Source organism: Pipistrellus kuhlii, unplaced genomic scaffold (genome assembly GCF_014108245.1).
Source record: "Pipistrellus kuhlii isolate mPipKuh1 unplaced genomic scaffold, mPipKuh1.p scaffold_m20_p_12, whole genome shotgun sequence".
NCBI lineage: Eukaryota > Metazoa > Chordata > Mammalia > Chiroptera > Vespertilionidae > Pipistrellus > Pipistrellus kuhlii.
Genome location: NW_023425427.1, coordinates 20,734,980 through 20,757,011, shown reverse-complemented (window position 1 = coordinate 20,757,011; position 22,032 = coordinate 20,734,980). Strand labels below are relative to the sequence as shown.

Below are 22,032 nucleotides of genomic sequence, written 5' to 3'. Positions count from 1 at the left end.
ATTCCAGGCCCATTATCTGCATTAACTAACTGAGGATTTACAACTTGTAAAGTGGAATTATTATATTCCCTGTTTATACATGAAGATCACAAGATTCTGAAAGATTAAGTAATTTTGAAGTCATGAAACTAATAAATGGTAAATCTAAATTTTAAACTCAGGAAGAACCCACATTCTTAATCCTCTCACTGTAAGGATGTATCAGTTAGGTTATGCTATGCTGCAGTAACAAGAATTCCCAGATCTTAGTGGCTTAAAGCAACAAAGTTTTAATTCTTGCTTTAGCACATGTGTTGGCAGAAAGTTCTTCCAGCCTCATCCTTATTGCAAGACTAGGCTGACAAGCAGCCACCTTTTGGAAATTGAGCATTTATGGAGAGGAGGAGAGAGCAGTAGAGCAGAGTTTCTCAACATTGGCACTATTGACCTTGTTATTGTCGATGCCTACATCTTTGTTGTGGTACTGGGATACTGTTCTAGGTACTTTAGGATGTTTTGCAGCATCTCTGTCCTCAACTTACTAGATGCTTTCCCATAGTTGTGCCAACCCCAATTTTCCAAATGTCTCATGAGTGAAGGATTCTCCCTGTTTGAGAACCACTGCCTTAATCTAAGATCTTGCTACAACAATGAAATCATCTGCCTTTACAACAAATGCTTGCCAATCCTGGTGTAGAGAATCAAACTTTTCTTGGCAGCAGGGCCTTGGGGTGAGCATTAGGAATGGAAGGAGACACACAGCTCATAAATACATCCATCTTTATTTCTAAAATGTTATTGTATATTTCGATAGCATCATGCACTTGTGCCTCTGTGATCTCCAGCTCAGGAGTGAGACAGGATTCACATAGAATTTACTCTCTGCATTTACTCTCTCGACTTGTAGAATCCACATCTTGGAATTACATTTTTAAATAAAAAATAAACAACTTTTAATTGACATCTATCATGCATATAAAGAAGTATATATATCATTAGTCTACAACCTAATGAGCTTTCACAACGGAACTCACCCACAAGTGCTATCTTGCTCCTTTCCAGGCCCACTCAGTGCTCCAGAGAACACTGACTTCTAAGAGCAACAATAGCCAACTTAAAAATATTTTTATTATAAACATTTTCAAACATGCACAACAGTTGCAAGAACAGTAAGATGAATCTCATATCTTTCACCAACTTCAAATATTATCAGTATTTTTTATTCATGTTTTATTCTTCTATTCTCCAGGTAGATAGATAGGTAGGTAGATGAGAAGAGATATAGATATATCTAATATTATATCTCAGTCTCTACATAATATCAATTACATATATATATCTATATCTCTACATAATATCAATTAGAAATGCATTTTATAACTTTTAAATTGTTTTCTCATTTGAAAAAATAGGATTAATAATACATACATCACATAGGTTTGTTGAGAATTAAGTGAATTGATATACATACAGTTCTTAGAAGAGCAAGTACCCTGTTTCCCCAAAAATAAGACAGTGTCTTATATTAATTTTTGCTTCCAAAGATGCGCTAGGTCTTATTTTCAGGGGATGTCTTATTTTTCCATGAAGAAGAATACAGTACACATTTATTGTTAAATGAAAATAAAGGAAATTTATTACCTGTATACGGTATGGTAGTACGGCAGTTCTCAACACAAACCAGACAAACTGTGAATCCTACAGTATCAAAAATTTACTCATTTATTCAATGACAATCATGTCATCATCTTCTGGAACATCATCATAACAATCCAGTTCCTGAATTTTCCAGTGAATTTCTTGTGACTCCATTTCTTTCAGAATCAGTGGACCAAATCTCTCATGTTTAGCAATAGCATTCTGAGACAAAGCCTAGGGGGGCCTTATTTTTTTTGGGATGCCTTATATTTCACTCAGAAGGAAACCTGTAAGTAGGTCTTATTTTCGGAGAATGTTTTATTTTTGGGGAAACATGGTAGTAAGCATCCTATGAATATTAATTGTCATCATCATCATCATCACCTGGATATTGGAAACTAATTAGCAAGGCCATAATGGTCCCCCCTTCCTTTCTCTAGGTCTATGCTGTGGTGATAATTGCATCTGTAGTGGGATTTTGTCTGGTGGTAATGCTGTTTCTGCTGAAGTTGGCAAGACACTCCAAGTTTGGCATGAAAGGTAAGAAGGGTTGTGTTTATTTTACTTCTTATGTGCAATCATTTTTGGCTTATGACTAATGCTAATTGCCACTAAAGAAGGAAGCAGCTAGATTTATGATCACTAGGTTGTAAGGCTGAAAAAATAGCAACAAGGATATGATTCTATAAACCAAGACAGAGCAAAACAATGTTGATTATTCAACACTACCTTCTTTCCAATGAGGACAATTGTCCCAGAAGACACAGGACTGGTTTCTTGAATATCAAGTGACTAGTAATGATGTAGGCAAATAGTGCCCAAGTTTCCCTTTTGCCTGAGAAAGGAAGGCAAGGCTTGGTGGACGTAGGCTAATTATGGCCGTGTGTATTTTGTGCAGAAAGGTTCTCCTGGTCATTTTGACTTCCAGATCTTCTGTGGTAGGCTTTTGGTGCTGTGACTACTTTTTCAGAATCTCATCTTTTGGAATTTGAACAGCATTAGGAAACAAAGTAACAGCCATTTAGTAGTACATCATTGCTTTGTGAATGAGTGACTTCTTTCTTGAAGTGGAAAAATTCTGAGTGCACGATTAAAAATTGGGGTCTATGTTGCCCAAGAATAGATCACTGGTCTCTTTTAGTGGGCTGAAAATTAATTTTAGGGGGAAAACTTGTTTAAATGTTCCTGTGATAGGCAAGAGTTTTAGTGGTTTAAGAGCATTTGCTTTAAAGTTTAAACTTGTATATTGACTAATATGTTATTGTTGAGTTTTGCGTGGTCTCTCATAAATTGCCACAAGCTTGGGGAAGCTGTAAAGAAGGCTTAATGGCATCTTAGTTGCATTGAAGAGAAGGTCTGGAGGGTTTTAGTGATCTGTATGGTTTATTATAACTACCAATGATGTTGCTTGTCTACTTGGGAATGATTAAGTAGCGGGAAGTTGCCTACTGCCCCCTGGGCTCTGGGGTGGATCAGATCTGTTTCTGAAGTTTTCTCCCCTCCCTCTGTTGGTGCCCATCACCAAGATTCCTAAACCCAAAGTGAAGGGGAAGAGTAGTGGTAACCTGGGGCTTAAACTCCTGGAACCTCCTCCTGACACCCTCTGGCCTGCGGACCTTTGACATTTTCTTTGGAGGAGGAAAGCTCTGCCATGCTCCAATTATAACTAAGTCTTGGGAGAGGAACTACACCACAGTGATTTTAATTGATCCTATGGTGGTGGCTCACAAACTGGTCTTTGCATCAGAAACTCCTGCAGGGCTTGCGAAACGGGTTTCTGGGCCACCCCACAAGTTTCTGATTTAACAGGTCTGCAGTGGGCCCCCCAAAATGGGCATCTCTAGCACTTCGCAAGGGACGCTGATGCTTCTGTTGCCTGAGAGTCTCAGAGAATCACTGTTCCGTGGAATACACGTGGACTACCGGGTCTCTTTGTGAGTGTGGCAGGAAGCAGGAGAGGTATTGCAAACAAACTCCCCCACCGCTTCGCAGACCTTCCTGGGTCCCCATGTGCAAGTGGCGCCCAGGCCCAGGCCCAGGCCACGCTTTCGCTCTCTGCATGTTGGCCGCCTACCATAGCATTTTGCTTTCCTCATTCTGATCAGGGGCTTTCTCTCCTTACAGGCACTTGGAATAGATGTCCACAAGCATCAGTTTGTTTTTTTTACCGAGGGAGGCAGACTCTGGCTCTATCCCTTTCCCACCTTGAGAGTATAGTTTGAGATCTTTCCAGCTCATGGGTCTTCAGGGAGAGGATCTGTCTAAGTCCTTCTGGAGCTCAGCAAAGGCTTTAAAAACCTCCCCCAACCCCAACTTTGTGTTAGGAAAACTACCAACAGAAGGATCTGTGAAAGTAGGCATATTCTCTGTAGCTCAGATGGAGGAGAGTTAAGTTCAGAGAAGACTGAGTTCATACAGAGACTCTGGCACTAAGAAGGAAACAGTATTTTATTTGGATAATTTGGGATGATTACCGCTAAGGCACCTGTATTTTCCACATGTAACCTAAGGGTATTCTTAATGAATTGCAAGAAAAATTTTGCTCAATCTTGTCACAGAGCCACTAAACGACTTCCTCCAGGCAGTATGCTTCACTCTCTTATTTCTAAACATAAATTAAATACTTTTAAAAAATTGTCTCAGAGACTAACATTCTTGTTTAGAATAACTACTTTTTCTATTTTTAGCTACATGTCTATCTGTGCCATGGTTTGAACAAAACAGACCTGCATTGAGGTTACAGTTTTATTAGTTAGATGCTGAGTTGATAATTTTGGGGGAATCTAATAGATAAGGCTCATGCAATGAGGGCAAATGAAATTGCATAAAAAATGGTGTTTAAAAATTCATGTAAGCTAATGTACTTTAAATGCTATTAGGGCTGCGCTTACTGCTGAAAAAAAAAACATATGTCTGAAAAAGGGCAGAATATGTAAAAACACTATTATACTTCCTGAAACAGCTAGGAAATATGTCAGTTGTGATTTCTGAGTTTCAAGGTAAGAAGTGTGGTAGCCTTGGCCAGAACCAATGTCTTGGTTCCATGTAAGAGGCCACTGGCTCACATGCTGGTGAACTATTCCAAATGTAATTCTCACCCTCATAAGCACTCTGGGGAGATTCTGCCACCCATTCTATTCCCTGTCCTAGAGGCAGAGTGAGACTGAAAAGGGCTGCCAGCCTACCCATAGGCATTTACAGCTTTTTATCCATCCTCAGCATTGCACACTTGAGTCAAGCATTGACTGTTTCTTTTTTTAAATATGTATTTTTACTTTTTTGGGAAGAGAGAGAGAGAGAGAGAGAGAGAGAGAGAGAGAGAGAGAGAGAGAGAGAGAAACATTAATGATAAGAGAGAATCATTGATTGGTTGACTCCTGCACATCCTCTACTGGGGATCAAGCTCCAAACCCTGGAATATCCTCTAACCTCCTAGTCAGATGTCAATGTTCAACTCCCGAGCCACACCTGCCGGGCAAGCATTGACTGTTTCCATGATTATAAACTACAATTTAATACTGTTAAAGAGCCTAGGGTAACACAACTGGAAACTTCTTAAAAACCACACTGTGCCTGAATGCAGGGCCAGTTTAGCTTTATGGATTGACATGAGAACTCAAACATTATTGATGATCTTCCTTCCATGGGACCAGGCACTTAAACATAGAATGTAGAATATAATCAACTAGAGGCCCAGTGCACGAAATTTGTGCATTCAGGGGGGTGTTCCTCAGCCCAGCCTGCACCTTCTCCAGTCTGGGACCCCTTAAGGGATGTCTGACTGCCGGTTTAGGAACAGGCCTAAACTGGCAGTTGGACATCCTTCTTGCAATCTGGAACTGCTGGCTCCCAACTGCTCGCCTACCTGCCAGCCTGATCAACCCCTAACCACTCCCCTGCCAGCCTGATTGACACCTAACTGCTCCCCTGTTGGCCCGATTGCCCCCAATTGCCCTCCCCTGCCTGCCTGATCCCCCCCAACTGCCCTCCCTTTCCTGCAGGCCTTGTCACCCCCAACTACCCTGCCTGCCATCTTTTGGTGGCCATCTTTAACAACATGGGGGTGGCCATATTTGACCACATGGGGGCTGACATCTTGAGTGAAGGCATGAGGGTCAATTTGCATATTACCTTTTTATTATGTAGGATGAGCTGTGGGGTGTTCTTTGTAGATAGGTATCTGTGACTATAAACTTCATAGGGTTTTTTCTCTATTCTGTCGATTTACCATGACCAGATACTGATGGTCCCATCTAGATCAGGATGGCCAGAATATGAGCTCTGTGGTGATAGCATTCCTACTGGTATTGTTCATCATTCTTTATACAGTGCCAGGCCCAATGTTGGCACCTAGTAAATATTAATTGACTGAATGAATGATCACAGAGGATTTTTAGCTTTATCCAATTCAATTTGGTATTTGGGAATGAGTTAATATTTGGAGTGTAGCTCATCTGTGAATGGTTAAAGAGAGATCTTGGATCCTTGCTAAGTTTCTGAACGGGTGAAAGCCCTACCCACATTTTGTTTTCACTTATTCCAGATAAGTAGTGGCTATACACAGGAGGTCATTTGTCTCATGTTTTCTCAGACTATTTTAAACAATTACCGCTGTTTAAGTTGGAGGGTTTTTCATTTTGCATATGAACATCTTCAATTTCTGCTTTTTTGACTGCACAGCCTCAGAATATGTGTCTTTGTCCAGCTCTGAATCCAGTTGAAGAGACAGGTGGTGGCTTCTATCTGCACGTTATCCTAGAACTTACCTTTCATTATCACTTGATATACTTTAAACTTGTTGCTAGTGAGCAAGAGATTACCGGCCTATTTCAATAGTGATGTCAAGAGGTTGAATTTACCCCAGTGCATTTTTGTATGCTCACTTCTTTGCCTTTATCACCCTATTGCTTTTTGGCAACTGTCTAGTTATTATAATTGCAGAAGCCCCAAATATAGCCCCTCTGTTTGTGCTTGGCCATCTGTATTAGGGTCATTCTATGTGTGCTTACTATGGATGCATAAAATGTATAACACATGTATTGATATCCCTGCATGTAAAAGCATAATTTTATTCCTTTTCTTTTAAGGCTGCCTGTGATTTATTTTAATTTTAATTTCAACTGAAATAGGCCAGAAAGGCTTTCTAGAACAGTGTTATTGCCCAAGGAACAGGCAGGCAACCAGGCCTTTGAATGATCTCATTTGTATTTAGCTCTCACATTGCTTCCTAGCTCCCTTTCCTCATTGAAGATGTTGAAATGCCCATGAAGGGGGAATGGAAGCATCTGGAGCTTTATGTCTTCCAAAAGTGCTCCACATTGGGAGCCCTGCCTGATGGGTTGATGGTGTGTAGGGCTGGAAAAAATACAAGGGAGCCAAGAAGGTGGAAGGAGCTTGGCACCCCTCACAATAGTAGGAATAGTTTTGGCCATAGGCTTGGAGTTCCTTGCATTTCATGATGGAAACCCACCCATGATATTTTCCCCTAGGTATGGATGCATCCTTTGTCTTTTTAGAATAAACATCTAAGGGGTCCTAAGGGATCCCGCAAGAGGCACTGGGCAGGAAGGCTTTCTCTCCTTCTACATTCAGCCTTCATATTCCCTTTGCATTCATTCCTGCTATTTGAGCTGCAGATATTTCCAACTAGTAACTGGCCAAACAACTACAAAGCCTACGAATGCAGAGCCAGGCTTTCTTAAGTCCAGATTCAAGGCCAAGAGTTTAAGTTTCTCCTCTTATAAATGGTCTTCTAAATGTCTTTCAACAGAAACCAAAAATTCGGTGATTTAAAAATAGTCATAAACATACTGGGGCCAAAGCTAAGAGGTTAAAGGTTAAAGCCTTTTCTACGAGCTGAAAACAATCCTGGAAAGTTTAGAAGGTTGAGTTTAACAGATATTTGGATTGACTTTTAAAAGAGGAAAAATGTGACCGAAAGCCAGAAACAGTTATAGAAACATCTGTAAGGGCAAACTATTTTCCATATACGTGCTCCCTGCCCCCTTCCCACCAATCTCTACACCACTATTTTTTAAAGACAAATAACATTAAAAAATTCTAAGAGTAACACATGAATTAATTATTGTTTTTCACAATTTCAAGCACTTTGGAAATAGAGCTAAAAGTGGAGGTTTTTCTTCACCCTGCTCTCTCATACCACTTCTGTTCTTAAGGGTAAATTTTTTGAATAATCTAGAATGTGTATATTATATAAGTAAGAAAATATATAGCTTCCCTTATTATGTAGATAATCAAATATATTCACTTTTTGTTTCATAAAGAAATTAAAATACCAACCTTGTATGCATCTTTATTTTTATTTTTTTTAAAATATATTTTATTGATTTTTTACAGAGAGGAAGGGAGAGAGATAGAGAGCTAGAAACATCAATGAGAGAGAAACATCGACCAGCTGCCTCTTGCACACCCCCTACTGGGGATGTGCCCGCAACCAACGTACATGCCCTTGACCGGAATCGAACCTGGGACCTTTCAGTCCACAGACTGATGCTCTACCGCTGAGCCAAACCGGTTTTGGCATTGTCTGCATCTTTAAAAGAAAACCTTTTTATTGAATTTTCTGGGTGACAGAACAAAAATACATAGGTTTCTGGTGTACTACCCTATAATACATCATTTGTGTACTAGAGGTCCTGGTGCACAAAATTCAATCGAGCGGGTAGGGGGTTTCCTCAGCTCAGCCTGTACCCTCTCCAATCAGGGACCCCTTTGGGGATGTCCCTGGGATTGGGCCTAAACTGGCAGTCAGACATCCCTCTCACAAACCTGGACTGCTGGGGCCTGATTGAACCTCACTGCCTCTGTGTGCTGGCCTGGCCACCCCTAACTGCCTTCCTGCTGGCCTGGTCACCCCCAACTGCTTCCCCCCTCACTGGCCTACTCACCCCTCACTGCCCCCCTGCCAGCCTAATTGCCCCCAACTTCCTCCCCTACTGGCCTGGTTGCCCCCAACTGTCCCTCCCTCCCCCCTGTTGGCCTGGTCACCCCCAACTGCCATCCCTGCTGGCCTGGTTGCCTCATGCAGCCTGCTTGTTCAGTTGTTTGGTAGTCCCTCAGTAAACCCCCCTGCCAGCCTGGTCATAGACATTCATCTTGTAAAGGCATGAAGGTCAATTTGCATATTACCACTTTATTATATAGGATATATAGGATTGTATTGTGTTCACTACTATTGTGTTCAAGCATTCTTTTACAGCTTCAGATTGACCTCACAGTATATCTTACACCGAGTTTAAAATTTTTTTTAAAAACAGTATGTCTACTTTCATCACCATGTCTGCATCTTTTTAAGAGAACTAGTTTGTCTTGTAGATATTTCCATGTAAGCACCAAGTATGTACTGCATTTTATTTAACAGTACTTCTGAGTAGTTTGGTGTCTGGCTATGTGGGTCTGGAACCTGGCTCTGTCCATTATAAGCTGTGTGACTTGGAATAAGTCATTCATCCTCTCTTACAGTTTTATCTGTAATGAGGGGATAATTATATCCACCTCAAAAGGTTTGATAAGACAAACTGAATTTATGTGTGAAAAACACTAGTATTTAGTAATTACTACACAAATGTTGTTATTATTATTGTTGATGAATTGTAATTTATTTTCCTATAATGAACATTTTATATTTTAATCAAGTTTATAAAAAACTATTTCAAATAATACTTTACAATTAAGAGAAACTTGGAAATGGATTGCTGAGAGAAATGTGTGTATATTTTACACATTGATAGATTACCTTGTAAAAATGCTTCATTAACCGAAACCGGTTTGGCTCAGTGGATGGAGCGTCAGCCTGCGGACTGAAAGGTCCCAGGTTCGATTCCGGTCAAGGACATGTACCTGGGTTGTGGGCACATCCCCAGTAGGGGGTGTGCAAGAGGCAGCTGATTGATGTCTCTCTCTCATTGATGTTTCTAACTATCCCTTTCTCTTCCTCTGTAAAAATTCAATAAAATATATTAAAAAAAATACTTCATTAATTTATAAGCCCACCAACAGTATTTTTTGTTTATATTTTCATCTATATTGGATATTATCAATCTTTTATATTTTTCCAAGTCAATTAAAATGATATTTTGATTATAATAAGGTTAATAATCTTTATTCTGTGAAGAATAAAAAATGTTTATTTTTACTTCTCAATTTATAGACTTATAACCTATATATATATATTAATCAATCTTTTATTGGTTACATATGTTGTTCACATTTTCTTTTATTCTTGACTTTTTAAAATAGTATCTTTTGGCAAACAAAAACATTTACCTCAGTGTAGAAACAAATCTGTCCATTTTTTCCATCTTAGTTTTTGTGTCTTGCTTATTAGGAAGGCCTTTCCAAACCTACAGTGGTAAATATACTTTTAAATATTTCCTTTACCAGTTTTACTCTGTGTGTGTTTTTAAATTTAGATCCATGTTTTTTTAAAAAAATTTTTAAACTTGGTGTGATTTCTTTTTTGGAGCTATATGGAGTAAGGATATTTGAATGACAGTATAACATTTTTCAGAGAGACCAACAGTATTATTTTAACTTTCTGGAATTAGAAAGCCACTAATAAAAAGAAAAATAAATCTTGAAGAACTTAGCAATTAGCTCTTCTGTACAGTAAGTATTGAGTGTTGTTGGCTCTCTCTGATAATGTGGGAATGTAACCCTCACAAAGCTGTGTCACAAAAAACAGGTTTTCACAGGAGCCATTCTTTTACTGCCATTCCCCCAGCTTCAGATGGACCTCACAGTATATTTTAGCGCTCTTAGTAGAAAAGAAAAAAATTTAAATAATATTCAAATATTTAGAAATTTCAGAAAATACATAATTTGAAAGAGTTGCTCAGTAATTTGATAAATTGGAAATTTATCAAAAGAAAAGAATTAGTGCAAGCATTTCTTTCCTGTCATTTGTAATTGTTACAAAAAGAGGTTTGCCATATGTTTTGGGGAAGGGAGGGGAGTTTGAAGATCTATCTTCCAAAGTCTTTTACTTCTTTTAGGACAACATTTGGGTTATGTCTGTATCAGGGCAAAACATGTGCATTCTTTGCAGCATCTTGAAAAGGAGATAGAATTTTCAGAAGCTGGCCAGGTCACTTAAGACTGCAAATAGAAGAAGCAACTTTTTTTCTTCCCTTAGTATTGCAAGTGCACTGACCTTGAACTTCAAAAATTACTGGTCTTATGTGGGCATCCCACAAGCCTAGTGTGATTCAGTGGGGAGAGCCCATGTTTGTGTGCCTTTAATATAGAAATTGCTCTCAGTGATTTTAGGGGCTTTCCACATTACTAGTTTCATTAAAAGGTAAAGGATTCCTTAAGAAATTAGATTTTGTATTTAAAAAGTCAGGAAAAGGTTGTTACCCATTCTTTATTCTTCGTAAATCCTGTACTGAACTCACTTTGACTTCCTTACACAGATCATGGTGTATTTTGTTTATTTTATTTTGTTTATTATTTTTTTAGGGCTGCATCTCTACTTTTATTTTTTAATTTAATTTAATTTTGTTGTTTAAGATATTACAAATAGTAGTACATATGTCTCCTTTTTAAAAAGGAGTCATGGTGTATCTTAAAAAGGATTTTCCAAATTGGAAAACCTGCTGGTTTTCTTCTCTATTTCTTATTTGATTTTAACCTTTCATTTTTTCCCCTTGTCATTTTGCCCTTCCACATCTCTGCTTCCTAGTTTTACATTCTTTCTTCTCTCTTTCTGTTTTTTTTTTCCTTCTTATTCCTAGCATCTGATGTTGGTGGACAAGCTTTTCAGAATTTATAAAGAACACCGGTAATTTGGCTTAAATTCTAACATATGCTCTGATTTTATCTTACTTTATTTTGGGCAAGAATATTGAATGATTGTGAGAATAAACTTAGCTCTAAATCAGCAAAATTGTCATGTGGTGATTCAGAATTTAGCCTGTTTGAATATTTCACATCCTTCATGTTTGTAAGATGTTAACTCGTAAGTCTTCAAATGTAGGAGCCTATAGCTATCTAACACTGGGGACTTATGAATCAGATAAGCTTGTGTTCAAATCCCTGATCTCCCACCAGCTAAACACATTTTGGGGAAAATTTTAACTCTCTAAATCTTAGATTCCTCTTTGGTTAAAGAAGGCAAAAATAGCCATCTCTTGGGTGATTATAAGAATTAAATCAGTACTTAGCTTAGTGCATGGCTCATTGAACTAATTCCATGAGAGGTAATTGTTTTTCAGATTTATATTATAGTAATACATTATTAAGGAAAAGAGTATGGGGAGAGTCTTGTTTGAATTTACAGAGTCTGAATTTCAGAAAAATGTCCCAAATGTATCTAGTGCTGATCATTTCCTGAAACAGTTATTTAATTTCTAAGAGTCGCAGAATGGTATTCAGGTTTTTCTTGTTTTTGTTTTTAATTCAGTCATTTCTTCTGCATACTGGCTACTGTTAAAACAAAAGTAGAACAAAAACAAGAGCAACCTGATCTCCACCAAGGATTTCACCCCCTCCCCCATTTTTTTGTTTGTTTTTTTGTTAGTTCTATCTGGACAACCCTTCCTTGAGGCCATGGATGTTTGGTGTCCAGCTGCCTAATTTGGGGTTATGAGGTTACAGAAAAGATGTATAGTCAGTGTTACTATATCAAAATATTATTGTATTTTATAAGTTATTATTTTTTGTCTCAAAATTATTGAGCAAAGATATTGTTGGAATTTCCCCCCCTTATCACGCTGATTAATCATTAAGTAAATACAATAAACCTAATTGCTTTAGAATTATTTCTCTCATCTCTGTGATCATTGGTAAAATCAATGATAGTGAGAACTTGCCCTGACCAGTTTGGCTCAGTGGATAGAGTGTCGGCCTGTGGACTGAAAAGTCCAAGGTTCGATTCTGATCAAGGGCATGTACCTTGGTTATGGGCACATCCCCAGTAGGGGGTGTGCAGAAAGCAGCTGATCAGCTGATCGATGTTTCTCTCTCATCAATGTTTCTAACTCTCTATCCCTCTTCCTTCCTCTCTGTAAAAAAAAAAACACCCAATAAAATATTTTTAAAAAGATATGGAGAACTGGCAGGGAGCTTAGGAATCATCCAGAGCCTTTATTGTAGATCTGAGGACATTGGAGCCACAGAGCTTCAATGACTTGCCTAAGGTTATGTCTCTGCTTTGTGGCAGAACCAGGGCTGGAAGCCAGGCCTCATGACTCCAGATTTAATGTTTTATGCTGTGAGACTAAGAAATGTAAGAAAAAATGAAATTTATTTCTATACCAAATTCACTGCTTTAGCACTAGTTCATATTGGATATCGCTAACATGTACTTCCACTGGTATATTAATATATTGCTATTGGATGCTCCTCAAATCTGGGGAATATGTCATCAGTGGTAATAAGATGGCTTCAGGAGATACTCAGGGCTGTCATCTTTAATTCTGATGGTTTAATATTTATTAGAAAAAAAGTATGCCAAGAACATCATACCTTTGGTTTAATGATATTATTATTTAGGATAAGGTTTAAGTTAAATAAAAAATAAAGTGTTGAGTAAATAATGTTAACTTAAACTTTAAAAAGATTGAATAGGACTATCCTAAGGCACTGGGAATTTAATACTAAAGAGAAAAAGATGTAGGGTGGAATTCTAAAGCGATTAGGTTTATTATACCTATTAATGCTGAGTCAAAAATAGAAGAATTCCCACAATGTCTTTGCTCAATGATTTTGAGATACACAAAATAATGGCCTTATGACACTTAAACTCCAGGGGAGAAGAAAGGCAAAAAGATAGAGGAAGAAATATAGATGTAATCTGTAGGTAATGACAAATGCTATAAATATAATGAATAAAGGTAAGAAGAGAATAGTGAGTTCTGTTATTTTTTTAAACAGTTAATAAAGGCTTATTTGAGAAGATGGTATTTGAACTAAGAATGAAGGCAGTGAGGAAGTGAGCATGCTTATATCTGAGGGAACAGCATTCCTGGCAGAGGAAAAGCAAATGCAAGGGCCTGGAGGTTGGAGGAAGCTCTGCATGATGAAGGAACAGCAGAGGTCAGGGAGGCTGAAGCAGAGTGAGGTAGGAGTAGGGGGAGCAGGAGGAGAGATCAGAGAAATGACAGAAATGCATATCCTATAGGGACTTATAGACCTTTATAAGGCTTCTCTGAGTGAAGGGTACTTGGATAAGGCATAAACTGTGAAAGTGTATGCACAGAACTTAAATGTGGGCAATGCTGATGTATTAACGTACAGAATTGATTTCTGATATAAATGACTGGGGAAAAGATACCTTTGGAGGACTAGGGGAGAGAAGTTCATGATTTAGGTATATTGAGAAAATTTCAGTTCAGGTTTATGATCAGCTGCACTTCAGCAGTATGATCACCAGCTCCTCCCAGACATATCCTACCCTAGCATTACACACTCTTAGAATGCTATGGTTGATAGTGATCACATTACCATGCCAGGGGTAGGATCCAGGGTTTGAGTTATGTCTCTAGTTTTTCTTATCACTCTTCTCATCTTCACTCTGATTTCTTTTATGTAGCCCAGTTCATTTCAAAAGCTAGGTAATTAGAGTATGGTTCATTTTGTGACTGATATAATTTGAGTCAGGTTCCTCTCTCTCTCTCTCTCTCTCTCTCTCTCTCTCTCTCTCTCTCTCTCAATATATTTCAGTTGCTATCGAGAGAAAAGCACCACTCTGAAAACTCAACTGATGCATTTTCAGAGTGATTTAAAATATTGTGGGAACACTGGTTTCCCTCATAAGTATGATTACATGTTCAGTAGAGCCCATGTTCTCTGTGCATGGTGCTCCCTTTGGTTGAAAGTCAGGGCTAGAACATAAGGGAAGGCTGGGAATTTCTGAAGTGGTGCAATTCTGGAGAGGAAGCAAGCACTTGCTTTTTCTGCTTATTATCCTCCTGACAGATTACTAATAGTGCTTTGCCATCTTGTGGTCTGGATTAGTTGTCTTTCTTGAATCACCATGATATGAGAGTGGGGAGGATTTAATTATTCTATGAGCAGACATTCACATCTCCTTAAATGAATTTTTCTATCTTTATGATTCACCCCCTTCTTATTTTCTCTCTGTTTGGGGATGTATTGAATTGACTGCCATCTTTGGGGAGCTTCTGTCTTCTTACTCCTTCCTTCCCCAGCCACATGTCCCTGTCCGCTGGCCCCAGGAGAGCACTCTGCATCCTTTCCCCATAAGACCTGGAAACTGGGTCCTTTCCAACTCATCATTGTTGTCATGTACATCTTCCTCTTTATGAAGTGCCAGTAATACATATTTGTTCTAGTCTATTTTCTTACTTATCATCTAATATGCTCATGGGTTAGCAAATTCAAAGAAACCAAATCGGCTATTACCAGCAAAAAAACGTATTTGAAAAGATAATACCAATTATTTACATGGATTCTTTGACAGTATTAATTTTGGTTTGACATGCTTGTTTTCCCTCTATTCAGCATTTTAGACTCAATGTCAGATTCTCATTGACTCTAAAAGTTTTTAATTATGGAACAATGCAAGGGAAAGTAGAGAATTATAATCAGACTCTGAATTCTGAAAATTAGAATATACCAAGAGTAGGAGATGCCAGTTTTTAGTAGCTTCATTTTAGCATTGACTTTAGCAAGTGTTTCACCTTGAAATGATAGCTCATTGCAAATCTTTTACAATTGGTAGTTGAGAATTTTGTATTTTGTTTGAGGAAGACAGTTATTCTTAGGCTAAATCTTTTTTTGCTCCAATCCCTCCCTAAATCCATTCATCTCCTGAGCTCCTAAGATATTCTGAGAGTTTCTAAAATAGTAAATAGCCTCTCCCCCTTAGTGGCAACCACCAATACTTAACTTTTTAAAAATTGGAACTTAGTTCAGTCCATGTGAATCAGTGGTTGAGCACTGATTATGAACCAGTAGGTCATGGTTAGATCCCTGATCAGGGCACATACCTGGATTGCAGGTTCCATCCCTAGTAGGGACAGGCAGGAGGCAGCCTATCAATGAATCTCTCTTATCATTGATGTACTGTATCTATCTCTCCCTTTCCCTTCCTTTCTGAAAATCAATAAAAATATACTAAATAATAAAATTGGAACTTAAATCTAGGTGCAAAAGCTCAAGGTGCCTGTGAATAGTTAGTGTTATATCTGTTTGGCTTCTCAGAAATTCTTAATGAATTTTGCTTTACTGTATCTGGTTATACAGTGGTTTAGGATATACTTTCCTGTTCCAGTTCTAGTCTTTCAGGTGTGCTGACATAATTGCCATAAATTATAATTTCCAAATTATAAACATTATTGGAAGTTTTATTTAAGAAGAGATGTTTAAAACCATTCACAGCCCTAACAAGTTAATTATTTTGATACTTCATGTTTTCATAGCCATTTCAAATAATGAATGCATTTAATCCAGTCTACCTACCCAATTGGCTGTCTCTAGTGAGTCTCTATTACCTGAATTTTACTCAGTATTCCCCTTCTGCAGATAAGGACATAGAGATATGAGAAATTATATTTTTAAATATAATTTAATTTGATTAAAGCAGAGTCTCAAATTAATTTGATTAAAGCAGAGTCTCTAATCTCTGTATGATACTTCTATCATACGGATGCATAGATCACACAACTTAATTCATATAACATTCCAGAATCTCTGAACGGTGTGGATGGTTAAATGAATATGCATGTGTGAAGGAGCCCAGGAATTGTTGTTGCCAGCTTTTCTCTTGGTATTTAAAGGGTTGGCCACTGCTCTCTCCCAATCGCATCCATCTGAGCAGTGGCTGTGCCCTCTATTAGAGACTAGCACAACTTTCTTTAGCAGAAAACCACAGCTGTAATCAGTTGAAATGCTCATTTTTTGATGCCTGAGGGCAAACCTTAAAAATTGAATTTTATACTCCTAGGAAATATGTACTTCAAACTTGGTTTTTGTAAATTACTAAAGAAAAATGCACATATTTACAGTTAAATGTACACCATTTGGTGATGGACTAGCTCCAACGATCGGAAGGCAGAACTGACACAGATAGGCTTCCATGAAATTCTCTTGATTAATGTTGCAAATGTTATGTCTGTGCTCCGCTCAGCTTCCCTCAAGCTCCCTTACTGGTCCTGCCTTCTGAGTACATTTTCTCCTAAGGGCTGGCACCTGGAACCTCCTTCAGAGGGCAAGCCATGAACTAGTGGAGCTCCTATCTCATACCAACACACACACACACACACACACGCACATGCGCACGCACACATGCACACGCACACATGCACACAATGCACGCACAGTTGGAGGTGAATGGGGATTAAGTACCCTCCACCCTCTTCTCTCAACCCATCCTTAGCAGCTGGCTGACTAGTGTAGGAGCAGAAAAGCTCACTCCCCTTGCCTGTAGGCTGGACCAACCCTTTGGGATGATTGACGGGTTCTCTACAAGATCTATGGTGTAATTTACACTGCAGAGCTCCCTGCAGGATCAGGCTGAGAGTGAGGCTGCACTTGAAAATGCAGTTTCACTTGTCTTCTTCCATTTTCAACTCCTACTTCCCTCTCTCCTCTGAGTCTTTCTTTAATAAATCGCTCACCATGAACGCTGCTCTCTGGCTCTACTTCTGGGCAACTGAACTATGGCAGTTTTTTTCTGTAGGAGCTCTAAGAAATTCATTATATTACTTGATTTTTTTTATCAGTATGTTTAAAACGATTTTTATCTCTTGTTTGCTAATTTGGGCTACATGTGAACAAATGAATGATCTTAAAATTTAATTTAAAAATTAAGCAAGGTATAGATCATAGTTGCCACCTACTGAGGGAAGTGGCACAGTGTGCCACATCCTTGACACATTTTCTATGATTTTCATAAAAATCTTGCATTGTAACAATGAGTTCATTGAAGTCCAGAGACATTTACTAATGTGTCCAAAATCACAGAGCTGGTAATTGGCAGAACCACGATTTATATCCAGATAGTTCTGGTTTTAGTGCTTTAGCTTTTTCACCTGCTGCCCTGCTCTCTTTCCTTCTTGGTGTATTAAAATATCTATTTCTAGATGCCATCAAAGGTGCATTCCAACATCAAAGTTTATAACCTACTAACATTGGAGGAGGCTGTCTCTTTATTAAGAAATAACAAAATACGTTACCAGACATCAAACTTAACTCACCAGAATGGGAGTGATTGAAATAATTTCTAATAAACATTTGAGTTAAGTCATATCAATCTGTTGTGTAGAGAGAAATCTTTGTCCAGTTTGTAAGAGAATCTGGATAGTTCATAGAAAAACAAAATCTTGGAGAAGGTGCAAACAGGAAAGGGTTTAGGGGATGTGCATTGGGAGGATGGGGATTTCTCCCTCTGGGGTGGTCATGCTCAGTCCTATGACTGTATTGTACTGGGATGCTGTGTAGAAAATGACTTTCTCCTGCCTCTAAATGGACCACAGCATCCTGAAAACCTTAACTCATCTCACAGGAGTCATCAACATCTTACATGGAGAGACCCTTAAAGAAAAAAAAAAAAAAGGAGGGATAATGAGCTGGGTTCTGGTTGAATTATTGATTGCAAAACAACCCCTCCACATGTGAAAATTTCAGCAAGAATACATGAAAACCACACCAGTGACCATTCAAGTTCCTGTAAGGTGATGTCTCCACTTATTAGCACTGTAGACAATACTGTTTTTTCTTCCGGGAGTGTTGTTCACCCAACCCGTTGCCTGGTTGTTTCTTGCTATCTTTTAAAGATAAATCTCAGGCATCACCTCTTCCAGAAAGCCTCCTCTGATAGCCTCAGATTGGACAATGTCCCTTTTCTGTAGGCTTGTAATACCATGAGTAATCATCCAGAAAAAATGCTTAGCTTGTCATCTTGAAAGAATATGTTTTACCTGTTAACCTTCCCATTAATCTGAAAGCTCCTTGAAGTCAACAGTTCTATCCCATTATCTCTTTGTCTCCAGTCCTTGGTAATATGTAAGGCAGAGTTAACTCTCAGGCACCGAATTTGGTATTCATGGTTTATTCTTATACATTGTTTCAAAGCCATTCAGGAGGCTTGGGTAGAAGAATTACTAAAGAATTAGAAGGCACTGGGAACATTTAGTCAGGCTTTTGGAGCAAGAAGGTCTTGAAGAGAGGGGAACGTCCAGGAGGCTTAGAAAAGTTTGGTAGACAGATGCCATTTGAGGGCCACTTGGAAACATAGTTTAAGAAATGAGGATATGGGAAGAGAACACACTCTGAATTGATAAAGATAAAATGGAGCTTGCATTTGAGCCAAAACAAGGTAGCAGGAGGAGTGTAGATTCAGATTGAACTCTATATTCTGGAAGGCTCTTTTTCTGTGAGTTTCATTATCTATAAAATGGGCATAACAGCACCGATTTCAGAGAGGACTTCTGGGGATAATCAAAAGGTTAATAAGATAGTGCCCGGCAGATATGTGCTCCATAAAGTTTACCATACCTTCTCCGTGACTTTTTGTCTTAGGTCATTAAGTAGTTGGGAAGGATATCGATGTGGGAAGAGAAAGTGTTAACAGTGGTCATGCATCCATTTTTTTGTTCTTCTGATAAACATATTACTGAGCATATACAATGTGCCAGATACATAGAATAAGTATGTGTACATCACTTACACAGATGATAGATTAATAAATGACATCTAAGTGGTTGGTAAGGCCGTAGATAATATAAAAAGCCACGCACAAGAGAGGACCAATTCATTCAGGACAGAGTAATCAATCTTCAAATGAGACTTGGAAGGATGAGAAGTTCACCACATGGGTGAGATGAAGAAGGAGGCACCTATCAAGGCAGAGAGGTTCATGTTGGGCTTGTTTGGCTATTGCTGGGATGAACATGTAAGAGGACAGTGGTAGGAGATGATGATGGTGAGAAGGACAAGGGCTAGGATGCAAAGGGCTTTCCTGCCATGCTATGGAGTTTGAAATTGGTCCTGAGGACACAGTGGAACCACTGCATTTGGAAATTGATAGGGGAGTCATTGAGAGGAAGGGTTAGAATATCTAAATGTGAAGTGTGATTATGTTGATGGTGATTTCTTGGCTCCTGCCAAGCCTTTTCAATTTATTTCTTGGTTTTTCTATTAATGTTGGAAGTGATTAATAAAGCTGTTCATTTGATTTATAATAACATTACTAATTTTTTAAAAATTCTGGTCTCCTGGTCCTCATTTTGTTTTAATGGACTATAAATCCTTAAGTGTTCACGCTTATTAAATAACTAATATGGGATTCATTCATTCTTTCAACAAATATTTACTGATAACCTGCTCTGGGCCAGCCTGTAATAGACCCTGAGGGCAGAGCGAGTCCATACCTTGTAGAGCTTCCATTGCAATGAGGGACATAGACAATAGATTAATAAATGTATAATATAGTCATGGGTGGAGGAGGTGAAGGGAGTCCTAACTTAAGGAAGTGATCCCCCTACCTGACTTCTGTGAGGAGGAAAGGGTAGGAGTCCTTATTTAGCAAACTTGAAATGTTCTTTCATTGTTATCTGTAATCTTCTTGGAATCCAGTAGGTAGTAGTTCCTGTTTTCTCTCTCTCAGAATGACAGCATGGAAAACTGCATCTGCCACCAGCCATTGGGCACATCTGCAGTCAATCGTGGGGAATGAAATATTCTGACCTGAGTCTAGTCCTTTTTCTGGGGTTTCCCCAGAATGATTATATCTATTTTCCAGTCCAGAAACCAGAGAATTTGATTTGACAATAATAGCATCTTCTTTCCCGCTTCATTCCAAAAAAAAGAACACTTAGCTCTGTGATTATTTTCTGCTGTGATTATTTCTCTGTGATGTACTTCCTACTCTGTGCCAGATTCTGTGCTAAGTACTTTGTGTATGCGATCTCCCATGATTCCTTAATGCAGCTCTGTGATATTTATCTTTATCTTTATACTAGAGGCCCAGAAATTCATGTGTAGGTACAGTCCCTAGGCCTGGCCTGTGATCAGGGCCATTTTCCCCATCTGCTTGCAGCTGGCCCTGTCCACCGCTGCCACCAACCTCTGGTTCCACATTCATTATTGTGTGGTCAGTGCCTGGTGGCCGGAGAAAGGGACTCAAGAGGTTGGCTGTTCCCACCTGTTCTCTGGCAACACCCCGTTGCAGTTGGCCAGCAGGCAATCGGAGCCTGCTGGCCAGGGAAGGAGACCAAGAGATGGCCAGTGCGCCTCATTGTGACTGGGTACAATGGGCGTTCTGCTGTTAGGGTCAATTTGCATATTATCTTTTTATTATATAGGATAGGGGCCTGGTGCATGGGAGGGGACCAGCTGGCCTGCCCTGAAAAAGGGACCCCACATTGGAGTAGGGGTTCTCGCTGGGAGTTGGGGCCAGCTTGGGTGAGGGGCTGCTGATGGTTTGCAGGCTGGTCATGCCTCCAATCAAGGTAGGGGTCTCCACTGGGGGGCAGGGCTGGCCTGGGTGAAGGGGTCATGGGTGGTTTGCAGGCCTGCCACGCTCCCGGCTTTGTCAGGAAGGACGTCTGGAATGACGTCCAGAAGACATCAGGTCTATTAGGTCTAATTAGAATATTAACCTTTTATTAGTATAGATTTGAAATGGGGACCCTGAATGAGACCCAGGGAAAGAATTTGCTCGCCTGAGACCCTGTTTCTCTAACAGGTAAAAGTCAGATTTGATTCAGGACAGTCATGCCCCCTCTCTCTGGCCTGGCCTCATTCCTGCCATTGTTTATTCTCTGTGACCTTTTCCATCTCAATATTTCCCTTCTCTCCTTCATTCATTGGCAAATGTCATCTGTTAGGACTGACCACAGACAAACACAGCCTGGGGCCCAGCCCTTGGAAAAGAATATTCGGATGTGAGTGGATGGGACAAGACACAGGTCCAGTTTTGAAATGTGTGAAGTTAGAAAAGAGGCTGGTGGCCTCCTCTCCATAGTAGTTTTTGATTTCTTATCCAGCCTTCAAGGGACATGGATTAACCGCTCCTCTGAATCTGAAAGGCCAAGGTGGCTAGCAGCTCTGCCTGGTGTTTTGCATAATTTGTCTCATTCTGTCCTATCAATGGACCATCTGGTAGATGTCATTGACTCCTTCTACACCTGAAGAAACTGGAAGCTCAGAGAAGTTATGTGCCTTATCCAAGGCCACAAGGCTTTTTTTCCTGGTGGATTTAATTTAAACACAGCAGCTTGGGCTCCAGCATTCAAAATCTTTGTGTCAGAGCTCTTTCTCAGAGTGAATTCCTCAGAACACTAGTGGGAGGTGGATGGGAGAGGGGTGTTTATGTGGTTGAATATAGAAAATGCAGCACCCATAGCCCCATCTCAGGGAGCACAGTGGACCTCAGCCTGTTAAAGGCTTGAGATAGTAAAGAAAACTTTGAACTCTATTTAAACCAGG

The 22,032-nt window shown here is 39.3% G+C and overlaps 1 protein-coding gene across 8 annotated transcripts in view; it reads left to right on the top strand.

The window, feature by feature from the left end:
- The window catches only part of NTRK2 (neurotrophic receptor tyrosine kinase 2), a 307,987-nt gene that overhangs the window by 70,056 nt on the left and 215,899 nt on the right, over positions 1-22,032 (top strand). For all 8 annotated transcript variants that reach the window (XR_006741271.1, XR_006741270.1, XM_036433649.2 and 5 more), the window contains exon 12: positions 2,058-2,157. Coding sequence is in view for 6 of the 8 variants with exons in the window: in XM_036433649.2 (XP_036289542.1) it covers positions 2,058-2,157 (100 nt within the window). In the remaining 2 variants the exon portion in view is untranslated. The remainder of the gene's footprint in view (positions 1-2,057; positions 2,158-22,032) is intronic.